This window comes from Dendroctonus ponderosae, unplaced genomic scaffold (genome assembly GCF_020466585.1).
Source record: "Dendroctonus ponderosae isolate FM_Combo_2020 unplaced genomic scaffold, Dpon_F_20191213v2 Dpon_F_20191213_6, whole genome shotgun sequence".
NCBI classification, from domain to species: domain Eukaryota; kingdom Metazoa; phylum Arthropoda; class Insecta; order Coleoptera; family Curculionidae; genus Dendroctonus; species Dendroctonus ponderosae.
The window spans coordinates 1,354,660-1,366,546 of NW_026018814.1; the positions used below are offsets into that span (position 1 = coordinate 1,354,660).

The window sequence follows — 11,887 nt, forward strand, 5'->3', positions numbered from 1 at the left end:
CAACATATACCCGGATGCACGGTTGCCGATGCCTCCATTTAAAAACGGGAAAGTTTCTGGAATCGTAATTTGAACGAACCGAATGCGAAAAGTCACTTTTGTGTCTCAGAGCAAAGCATATGTGGCGTCTTCGTGTGGTACCCTGGCAGGATGATTGACAGTTAAAAGAAAAGCCGCTAGTAGGGCGAAACGTGAACGCCACTCACAAAAAACCTCGTATCAGGTGGCACTTTTCCAAGAACTACAATGGTTCAGGCCGAATTATTATATGGATAAATCCGAAAAAGAAACGTGCTTCTTGTAATTTTGGAACGACTCGACATGAACTCACATGCATCAGTATCGCTTTAATGCAGCAATTAAAATCTAATGATTTATTCATACTAGTGGTACAGAGAGTCTCAAAGTTAACAACTTACAACTTGCGTTTTTTATTAAATTAAACTTTAAGGAAAGTTAGTAATCGCTTTCAAACATTTTTTTCGCCAAAAGAAGCATTTTAATTATTGAAAATATTACATTAAAGCTAGAGAGCGTAGAAAAAATTACATCCCATGTAGGTACTTCAATCAATCAATCGGAATAAGCAGAGAAAAAATTTTAACGTGTATTTTTAATTTTCATAACTCGCTTCTCCCTCTCATCGCTCTGCTCCAACTGTGAGGGAATTTCGTATTTTCTTTCATGTTTTCCGAAATTTACTGAACAAACATAGACTTTCCTTCGTACACCCCTTTCGGTATACATTATAAATCTAACTTTGCCCGTCTCACTGTACTTTAACGAGTATTTCGTCCTCTTCTTTTCAACAAGCCCATACTGGTGTCGTCTTTGTCTGGCTTCAACCCTATTTCAATAAAATAGTCCGGGCGCCGACACACATTTTTAAATATTAACATTTCTCATAGCTTTTCAGGGATTTTTTTACTAGAAACAAACCCGATTTTGAGCCAAAAAACTGCAAAATCAAACAGTGACTAAAATTCAGCTAAACCATCCAACCTGGAGCGCTGTTGGACAGCAAGCACCAAAAGAAAAGCTACCCCAAAATCGGTGAAAAAAGAAAATATAGTGCGATAATTGATACCCAAATACAGAAATCCCATTTACTTTCACCCTCTGACTACAGTCAGTCCCCGTCTCTGTCCAACCCCTAAAACATCCCCTTAGCTCCATCCAGCTTCCACTCGTTGTTAAAGGGGAGAGACCGAAACCCGATCGCCGACTGGATCCGCTTTTCCCGGATGTTCTCCAGTGGTATTGGTATTTCCCCTTTTGCGCCTGGATATTTTTTCGCCAGAAAATATAAGTGGTGTTCGTTATTCAGGTTTATTTTCATTTTTTTACGGATAGACTTTTTATTTGCACTTTTTTCCGGCGAAAAGTTCGCTATTTGAACATGGGAAAACTACGCTAAAACCGTTTTTTTGCCGTTAACCAGATAAATATGCTGAACGTGTTTATTGTGAGGGCCTGTTAGAACTTGTTGCTTATGTACAGGTGAAAAAAATAGGTTTTATGGAAGTTGATAAACTGCGCGAAGTCTTCCGAGAGAGAAAGGGGAAGACAAAATAAAATTGGCGGCTTAATAAAGTGTTTTAAAGCCTGAGTTATAAACAGCAAGACAATCCTCAAAGAGAAAAAAAATTGAACAAAATTGTAATAAAATTATTGACATGTTTTTATTACAGATATTAACCGTAATCGAAGTAATAGTTCAAATAACTTAATCGAGTTAAAGAATATATACGGACATTGTCTCCTATTGCATCTCCCTTCAATGCTAGCAAAATGCTATTTAGCTTCTACCTCTGTCTCTCTTGCCTAATTCAAAAACCCAGCCTCCTATTACATCTCTCTTCGATATCAATAATCGCATATACTGCCTCTCTCTCTTCGGGATTGTGAATTGAACTATTTATATTTTTTTAAATAAATCAAATTTTCTCAATTATTTTCACCACTAATAAAAACAAACGAAAACACCTTGTATTTAGAAAATTAAGATTTGCGCCTTTTTTGCTATGAGAAAATTCTATGAACCTTCGGTGACAGAAAACTAGAAACAATAGAGCAATACACTTTATTAATGGTGGAAATCTAGAGAACGAATGAAACCAAAAAGAACTGATAAAAATCCCACAAGACGTTATAAAAGAGTTAAACACAGAAAAGCGAAAAAGCGTCAAGTCAACAGGGAAAAGTAGTAGAATGTATTGAGGCTTTTATATAAAAAAACCACTAACAGTAGAGAAAATAGCTTGAACTAAGTAAATATAGTTGGACTTCGGCTTTCAAATGGAAAATGAAAAATAACCCCAACACTCAGGACATTTGACTGGAAACCATCAAACTGGAAAAATTCGAAAAAAACAGTCGGTTAAACATCGCTCAAAATGGATCAAAAATTGTGAGTTTTTGGCTTAAAAGTTGTCGGAATAATCTGTTCAACCCAACACTCCGTTCACATGAATCTCTAGTTCGGATATTTGCTGATCTAATTGAAATATCCTTTACTGAGACCGCAGGTATTTATTTTTCCTGACCTCACTGCCGTAAAATTAGTTTCCATAGACCTCGAACGGCAAATAGGTCGGCCCTTTATTCCCTTTGTACGGCACAAATACTAATTTATGCGTGTGTTCGGCCTACGTACGGGCATAGGGGTTGGGTTTGCATGTTGTAATAGTGGTATGCAAAGCAGAATTTAAATAAATTCGTCACAAATGGGCGTAGCACGAATGGAAGTAGCATGATCATGTGCAAATGTACATTGAAAACAGGCAACCAATAAGCATGATTTTTACCGGAAAATCCCCGTTTGAAAAAAATCATCCAACTAGCCAAAACACCAAACAATCGCTTACCATCATGGCAATTAACCACCTTTCAATTGTCACATACTTATTATTTATTGGGCTGGGAGTAAGTTTGCATTATTCCCATTATAAGCCCCTGATCAGCATAATAATTATGTGGGTTGAGCATGGGCGTAGGGCTTCATAAATATCATGAGCATATTCACAAACGATGCCACACTTGATTTTCTTCCTTGATGATCTTTGGTTACGCAAAAATAATTAATAGATTCAAATTCAGCATGATGAAACTTGTGACAAAAACACTTTTTGACTCAAAACTTACTCGATCTATAATATTGAAAATCTGACTAGGTCAGAAGATCCCTGAAGTTTAGCAAGCTAACAGATCTACAAGCGCATTTATGCAGAACATTTTTTCACTCGGGAAAAAATTCTCGGAGTTCCTCCAACTAACAGAAACACAATCGCATTTTTCCAGATAATTTCAACATTGACATCGAAAAACTCGCTAAACCAGAAGGTTTCAACCGTTCAAACGCCTCTTCCAGATTCCCGGAATATCAAAAGCTTACGGAGCCAAAGGTGAATTTAGACTGAAACATTTATATTCGCATCTCAACACACTCTGTTACTCAAAAGCCTTTGAATTTAGCTGCGATTTTCAATTAAAAAAAACTGACTGAACCAGAAGATTTCGGGATTTAAAACGCTTCTTCAAAATCCAAAATTACCGAACTCCCTCAACCTCACGGAGCTACAGGCGAAGTTTTAACTATTTGTAGAAACTTCCTAAATGTATTTGGTAACAAACGTTCTGAAACATTGAACCGAGAGGGGAAAAAAGTATCAGAGAGCGGAAGCAAAAAAAGGCCAACTACTAACTGCGAAGCACTTTAAATGTTTTTGTCATTGGGAGAAAAGAACTAAAGTAAATAAAATGGCTTTTAAAAGTTGGCGCAAATTAACATTTTTAAAATGAATGCTGCGTAAATGAGAAAACTTGAAATATCTCTGATGAGTTTCCGCTCCGGAATAAACAAGAAATACGAACTGCCCTGTTTTATATTGAAATCTTAGGGTTTAATTGTTTGTTCTTAGTTAAACTTTAAAAAGCGACGGTTATTTTTTTTCTATTAATTTACATGCTGTTTGGTACTTCAGTTTAATTGCAGCGGATTATTAATTTTGCCGTAGCAAGAAAATGGGCGAAAACAGTTCCACTTAATTAAGCTAAAACCTAGTCGGATCAAAAAGCAATTTCCAAAAAAAAACAGCCACCATGACTTAAATCTCTTTGATAATGTTGCGTTGTGGCTCATTGTTTGCTTTTTGGGATTGGAAATGTTTGCACTGCGACAGTGGAAGTCAGTCTCAGCGAATGGGTAAACACAATATAAATTTTCAAGGTAAAAACCAGAGAGAAATTGCAATTATCTGCTCCCTTTCATCTTCGACAATACAAAATTGCTATTCAAGCTCTCTTTTATGCTACTTATAAACTGGTATGCGTGGAAGTTTCAACTAGGAAGGTTCATAATTTGTCCGATGCATGCTGATATTTTTCAAATTTAAACAAAATATACGAGAAGTGTAAATTATCATCCGGCAATTGTTCAATCAACAGGATATTTTTAGTAACAGTCTAACTGTGTCAAATTTCCGGGAATATTTACAGTTCTATGCTAGACTAGTGTTTTTGCATGTTTTACCTCAATTTATTAATTATTTCGTTGCTCAATCTCCACACTCGCTAATAATTAATATTCCTATGTGTACAGCTGTGCTGTTTTTGAGACTTCCTTTATACCGGGGTGAAGATATGAGAAAATGTTAATAAATTGAGGTCAATTCGCTGTATAAAGCGTCACCCAGCAGCGGCAATTTGGAAAACTATGGCAAACTACTTGAGTAAAACAAGAATTGCGTTGATTTGTTAGGCAAATGTTGGGCAGATAATGAAGCAAAAAGTCCCGTTCTCAAAATGAATCCAAAAACAATATAATAGGGAAAGTTTGCCATCAAGTTTAATGGCAGTAGCATGCGAGGGAGTTAAACCAAGTTTAGAACTTGTTAGATAGATTAACCAATACCCGAGGGAATTTCTGTGATTATATTGGCGCAAACTTTCTCCAGAGCACGTTATAGAGAAATTTGTATTTTTGTATTAAGATTATATAATTTTGAAGAAACTCGGCCCTTTCCAATGTACATTGCGGCTCAATGGTTGTTTCGCGCTAGTTTCCAACCTGCTCACATAGAAGTCATTTCCAAAATAATGTCGAATAATATAGGGGCGTTATCGAGAACGCCTGTAATAAAGAACGCAAAGGTCTTAGCAGAATATATGGGATCATACGGAGCGAGAATACTACGGAGGGTTTACCACCACCCCCTCAACCCAACACCTCGGGTGGTCTGATAAGAGTTTGAGGGACTGAAGTCGCCCAAACCAACTCTTGAACCGCACGCTTAAGAGGGCTCGATTAGTTTAAAGTTGGAAAATATAGTCAAGTTTATACTGAGAGACTGTGAACAAATAGGCTTATTTTCTTCTGGCGTATTTGTGGTTAGTTTTTTCATGGTGCGCTTCAAAACTTCCAAGCTGCGATTTGAGGTCCAAACAGTCTGGTGAACAATGACAATAACTGATGGGTTTTTTTGGGCTTTGGGGCCGTTGTGGAACAGAATTTCCGTTGCTTTGCTTGCGACGCGTCAGAAATAAATTTTCCACTGGTTTCAGTAATAGATTCGCAAAAGACAAAAGGCTGAAACTGGTGAGTTTTTCGTCGTTTTAGGCGCTCATGCAAAATGATTTCAGAGGTTGGTTTCAGTCTTAATATCCAATCGCATTCGATTCTCTGTTTGTTCAAAACTTCAGTTGCTTGAACCAAAACCCTTTAGGGCATATTTGGATGCAATTCAACCGTTTTATCAACAATAAAGCCATATATATAGATAAGTAATTAATACTGAGTAGTGACTATTAAAACTGTTTGATTTATATCGCAAATAACCCGATTTCAATGCTGCTAAGTCAACAGGATTTAGCCATCATGTCTGTTTGCTTTGCAGATACCTGATCCCAACAGCAAACAGGCAGAAGGAAAGATTGGAACTCTTAAGGATCTGAAAACTGGAGCGTTGTTTCCACAACTAAACTGGTCGACAACGGTCTTAAAGCGATAGACTAATAGCAAGATTAAATTTCCTTCTGGATGCAACAAAAGTTTCTTTATATTTCTTCGTTCATTTTCATCTAGTTTTGTACTGGACACTTAACTGTGGCGAAAACAGGGCGAAATGTATCAAGCAAATAGAGTGAAATATCGTCTTAATTGGGCTACTAAAATTAGCGCATTTTAGCAAATTGTATATTTAAAGATCGCCCTCCAAAAACAAGCCCTACATTTGTTTCTTGCACATTTGGAACCTCTTACGTGTTAAAACTTTCTGCCCTGCACTTTGCTGCCATAATCACACACTATCGGTTGGAAAATTACCACAAAACAATGAAAAACACCCGCGTTTGGAATTATCGCAGTTTTTAGTAAAAAGCGCGAAAAACTTTGACAATTTTTGGAAATTTTGATGCATGCCATTTTTTGAGAAATGACATCTTCATGTCATTGTCGCGATTTTGACACTGCCTTGGTGGGCTTTGTTTCTTTGTCGGCCATTTCATAGAATAATATTCAATTATTAATTTCCCGTATTAAAATTAACAAAAATATTTCCAGTTAAAAACCAAAAAACTGTTGAAGTTCCAGCAGTTTCGCCGGCAACAAATCCCTTCACCTGAACACACCTGAGATGCCAACATTTAATTCGCCGTGTCCCATCAGAGAGGGGCTGCAGGGCTCCCGTGTCATATATTGCACTTGCACCCTCGTCGTGACCCTCGGGCGCCTTTATCCCTCCTGTGGGGCGCAGCGCCACAATGATTGATGGTGGCGTTCGAGGGAACTGCACCCCAGAATATAAATTGCACCCTTTCTGTCACAAGCCGAAGTTACCCCCAAGTTTGGACTACTCTCGCTCCTACTATGTTCCTTTGAAGCCAGAATGATCCAGAAATTTGGAAAACCACACTAGGTTCATTCGAGGAAAATTACTCAATTTTATGCAGAAAAATACGCCAATTTGCACGATAAAAGAGTGATTTGTTCAAGAATAAACTCAAGAATTTGTACATTTGTCCCATAGTAGCTCCATCTTTCTCTACCACGCACAGATTTTATCGGAATAAATGAACACAATAATAAACAGTCTGTTATCTGTTATGCAAGTTTACAATAAATAATGAGCTGGCAACCTTGCCTAAAAAGTCTGTTGTGATAACACAATGAAGAAATTCAACAAATACCTGTTAAATTTGGTATTCTCGATTTTTTCACATGGTTTCATTATAAACTATCAACTGGAATTAATTAAAATCTAAATAGAGCAACTGGTGATTTTCGGGTCATTAGGGGATCGTCAATAGGAATTTGGTCCCGACGTTTCGCTAGCACGCGGCCACCTACTTCAGAGGTGTTTTTAACGACTTAAAAATAATTGCAACATAAAATTTTAGAAGTGACTTGATGCGTTTTGCAAAATAGAAAAACTTCCAACAGAATTGTTGTTAAAGTGTTTGGCGAAGAATTTTCAGTTTCAGGGTTTAGTAGGCCCTTCAGTGATTTCAGTTTCCCGATTAAGCCCCGGTGGAAAGACAGAGACAATGCACGGAGGGGAGTTCTTTTTAAGGTATTCAAGATATATTGTCCAAATTAGAACCCCTGCAACGTGCAGGTTTTACTCTCATTTAGATGAGTTTATTATTCGTGCGAACGTTGATGATAAATCGTTTTTTCGCGAATTTTCAATTGTCGCCTTGTTCGCCAACTGGGGTACGAGGATTAGTGTTTTTCAGCAGAATATTCCCGTATTTGTTTGTTTTTCTGCTGAGAAAAAAATTACGAGCTTAGTGATTCTAAAATGCACATTCACCATTGTCTAGAATTATTTTTCCTAATCCGATATACATAGATTTCGGTTAAACTCAATAAACAATAATAAAATTTAATGAAATGAAAGCTACTCACCTCAAAACTCAATAAATTATCTTATACCATATCTTTCCATGTGAAGAAAACAATCGAAAAACCGGCAGGGCAAAGGTTTGATGGCCTAAAATCCACGAAATTAATTAACTAAACAGGCCATTTGCATAAACAAACTTACCTTTTTTTCTGTTTTAATTTCAAAACCCCCAGTTGAGAAGGTGATAAAAGGGGAATTAAATCATATCCAGTAAATTATACATATATGTTAATAACTTTTATTCATCAAGAATTTAAATAACAGGCATCAAGTCATTTGCATTAACAAATAAATCACCCGTTATTATCACAAAATAAATCATTTAACTCTCAACATAAAATAGTCTAATTAGGTACATGAAAATAACAAAATATTGCCTTTAACACTATGCAATAAAAAAATGAATATTATATGCAAGTAACTTGCAGACCAGGAAAATTAATCAATTAGTAAGTTAAATAAATCTTCAACTATACAGTAAAGGCACTAGATTATTCATCTATTTTAAATAGCAGGCACTTCCACTGGCTGAACTTGAACATTTGCAACTTTGTCAGCGGCAGCACTAATGTTGTTGTCAGCGTTTTCGTTATTTTCAGCACTTTCCACTTTAGATTCCTGCTTCAGTTCCGGATCCTTCTTGGATCTGGACGAAGAACGACGGTTCTTGTTGAATTGCTTGGGTCCGGTTCTTCGATTGGCAAAACGGTTCCAACTGGTTTTTGGTTTCACCGGTTGCTTGTCAGGGTCAAAGAAACAGTCCAAAATTTCCAGTAGCTCGATCAGATCTTCTTCTTTAGCATTAGCAACCTGAGAAAATTTTGCAAGTAGAACAATGCCACACCACTTCACAGGTGTCACACAGAAACGGCTTCAAAAAATATTATCAATTGTCTTAATTAACGTAATTAAAACTGCTTAAATGTTTTTCCTAATAACTACAATAAAACAGTATTTACAGGATCTCATTTCGATTCAAAAGCTTGCCTTCACCATGTAGCAGTAGCAGTTTTCAAATTTGCTCCCACTTCATGTTCCGACATCATTCAATCATATCAGTAAAAAAATTCAGAATTTACCTCATCCTTCAGGATTTTGTCCAGAGCATCTTTGGCTCCTTGTTCGTAAGCCTCCTTCAATTTGTCATAGTTGATGTTATTTTCAGCCAGAAGTCGTCTCAGGTAACTAGCGTGTTGTCTTTCTGTTGGACTGGCCCTCATCAGCGCACCAAACACCGGTCGGAAAGTGTTCTGCCTTTGCAACAAAACCTGCAAAAACAAACATTAAGAAATATAATAAAACTGTTAAAAAAATCAGCCACATGCCATGAGCTACTGTCGAGCTGATACGTTAGGAGTTATCACAATCAACCAGCATTTGCTTATTTATTTTTGTTAACCGACGATATACAGAATGGATATATGATAACATTGTTATTTCGGGTTATTTTCAAATGGTGTATTTGATTAAGCCATAATAACAATAATGTATTTGTGATGCTCCACGATTAACTCGAAAATAAAAGATAAGAGGGAGATTTCGAACAAAACACATGTTTAAATAATATACTTGAGAAGCCATAATTGCTGGGAATCCGCTGACTGGCTTTAGCGGCATTCTAAATCGAGTATTGCATGTCTCAAAACCGGCCATTGGATCAAAGCAATAAAGAACCGACGAAGTGTGTATTAAATAACGAACTATGATGAAAAGAACAGAACATACAAAACAAGCCAATAAAAAAGGGGGAAAACCATTATTAGCAAGCGACAAATGAGCCAATATTATATATAAGACAAATCAGGACAAGAAAAGAAAGCGAGAAAACTCAATAAAACCATATTCAAAAAGAGATGAAAGCGATGTTTATAAGGTAAACGAGTGGAACAACAGATTTGCCTGAAAAAATCCCTGCAAAGCAAACCTTGAATATTTCTGATGAAGATTTTTTCATTCGCCGGGAATGTTGCAAATAATGGCTGCTGACATTCCCAATATAAGATTTCAAATACTTGTACTTTTTAGCTCCAAAATTCTATTCTTATCAGCTCACCTTAAAAACTTCAATTTCCTCCTCCTCTGCTGAAATGGGGTTGGTGTAAGGGCAGATCAGGTCGATAAGGGCAGGCTCCGTTCCAGTGTTGACTGCGTCAACCTTGGTGCTCAACTCTTCCGTTTCCTCTTGAGCAAGATGAACCGCAATGTCGTAGATGGTGGAGGCCCTTTCAACCGCATTGCTGAAGTCGGAGTTGTCGCGCCCCAACAAAACCTTGCCCATAATGCGAAGATTGTAGGTTTTGATGCTCTTTTCACACTTTGCTTTCGCCACGCTAAATCCATTTGTAAACCCTTTACAAACAGACTTAAAGCGGTCCAGTAGATTGTTCCTCTTCAGAGCCTCCAGCAGCATGGCTGGAGTGGTTTTGCGGACTTCATGGAAGATGAGGACAACGCCTTCGGTATCCCCTTTGACGGTTTCCAGCCATTGGACGAAGTCGGTGATTGCGGAAATTTCGCTTTTGGTTTTCAAGAACTGGCCAGTCCTCATGTCCTTTAGCCGCCTGTAGCGGATGGCGTTGAACACCCTGATGTTGTGCTTGCGACTGTAGACGGGGTTCAAATCAGCAAAGGGCATGATGTACTGAGAAAACTTCGACTCCGGAGTGTAGCCGGCCAGTTGAACAATTTCGTCTATCAAACGGCGGCCGGTAGTGTCGACTGCCCATCCTACAAGGCGATATTTGCCCACAGGAATGCCTTTGGCTGGGATTTCCGTAAATTGGGGCACTGCCGCCTCATCGTTGGCATCAGACGAATCGTGCACCATTCTGCTTTCTACCTGAAACACCTCAGTAACGTTACAAACTGACTGAAGAGCCCCACATGCGTAAACAGAAACACACGTGGCCGCGGTTGAGCTTTAAAGTGCCCCGCCTAGATTTCTATGTAAATTACTCATATTGTGGGAGATTCTATTAAAAGTGATTACCGATGTGTTGCCTCCAAGCCTATAATGGATCGAAATCCCAATAAAAATAGATAAAAATTTACCTGCAACTCCAAAATTTCCGTCTGCCTATTTTGGAAGGTTGAGAATGTGAAATGAACTGGAAATAGAAGTAAGTGCATCCGCACGTGTCATGTAGGTGGGGATTTATAGTAAAAAATCGGAAGTATAGAAAAAAATGACGATTTTGCGCCTATTTTGAATATATCCATATCGTACTTACCGCTGTGATGGAAAATAGTGTTCAATTTTCCGCTTTTTGCCGCAAGTTATGTGCTGGAAACCTCTGAAAAACAACGGAGCACTTGAGGGATTGGTAAACAAAACCGTATGTTGCTTGATTGACGGACTCGACGAAAAACGGCAAGCAGGGAGAGTTAAATCAATCTTTTCAGGATATTTCGGTGGTTTATATCTGTAGATAATTCAGTTTCCGTTGCTGTTGCCTTTACTGATAATGCCAGAAATCGATAAACCAGCCAGATAACTAGAAAAACGCCTGATATCAGTTCTAGAAACCGAAAGTAAATTTTGACATTCAAATTACCCGCCGCGCCTTCCAGCATCGGTAAAGCAGAATTCTCGTTAATAGCCTGCGATATAACCTTGTATAATTCGCAGCACACGTTGTACGATTTTAGTGCGTCACTGCTGTTACCGGGTGTGCGGAATTTGAGTGACAAAGAAGCTTTGAGCGCTTTTGAATTTAACTCAAGGGCGGATCCAGGGGGGGCGGTCATGGGGGTCATGACCCCCCCATTCAATTCTCTATCCAACAATGCCAACTCAAAAAAAATCACGCAAATCTAAAACTTCTTGAATTCAAACATTTTTTGAGAAAACTGCCAGCATTTCCTTATCGATGGTTTACATTCTAAAAAGGCCATTTACTTCTCTCTAGAATGATGTACAAATGAGCGTTCTTGCTCGTTTTGCCTCCGAGATATGAGCAAAAAGGGGACGGAAAACATGAAAT

At 37.9% G+C, this 11,887-nt stretch overlaps 1 protein-coding gene across 4 annotated transcripts; it reads right to left on the reverse strand.

The window, feature by feature from the left end:
* Nucleotides 1-8,119: 8,119 nt before the first annotated feature.
* LOC109536440 (maternal protein exuperantia-1) lies at nucleotides 8,120-11,381 on the reverse strand. Of its 4 annotated transcripts, XM_019902665.2 has the most exons (5): nucleotides 11,135-11,179; nucleotides 10,956-11,011; nucleotides 9,958-10,743; nucleotides 8,984-9,172; nucleotides 8,120-8,714 (listed from the first exon to the last, which is right to left on the reverse strand). In XM_019902665.2, exons 3-5 carry the CDS (start codon nucleotides 10,729-10,731, stop codon nucleotides 8,409-8,411), a joined length of 1,269 nt encoding a protein of 422 aa, XP_019758224.1. In that variant the 5' UTR covers nucleotides 10,732-10,743; nucleotides 10,956-11,011; nucleotides 11,135-11,179; the 3' UTR covers nucleotides 8,120-8,408. The 4 variants fall into 4 exon arrangements, with proteins under 4 accessions (XP_019758224.1, XP_019758221.1, XP_019758220.1 ...); XM_019902662.2 differs by lacking the exon at nucleotides 10,956-11,011 and having other exon boundaries at nucleotides 9,958-10,739; nucleotides 11,135-11,381; XM_019902661.2 differs by lacking the exon at nucleotides 10,956-11,011 and having other exon boundaries at nucleotides 11,135-11,362.
* Between the last annotated feature and the right edge of the window lie 506 nt (nucleotides 11,382-11,887).

What these genes read in the sequence shown, in the direction of transcription:
- LOC109536440 (XM_019902662.2), bottom strand. Translation starts at nt 10,731, where the DNA reads ATGGTGCACGATTCGTCTGATGCCAACGATGAGGCGGCAGTGCCCCAA. An exon ending in AGGAAATTGAAGTTTTTAAG is followed by an intron (nt 9,173 to 9,957) that starts GTGAGCTGATAA and finishes TTGTTTTTGCAG; the next exon opens with GTTTTGTTGCAAAGGCAGAA. An exon ending in ACAAAATCCTGAAGGATGAG is followed by an intron (nt 8,715 to 8,983) that starts GTAAATTCTGAA and finishes AAATTTTCTCAG; the next exon opens with GTTGCTAATGCTAAAGAAGA.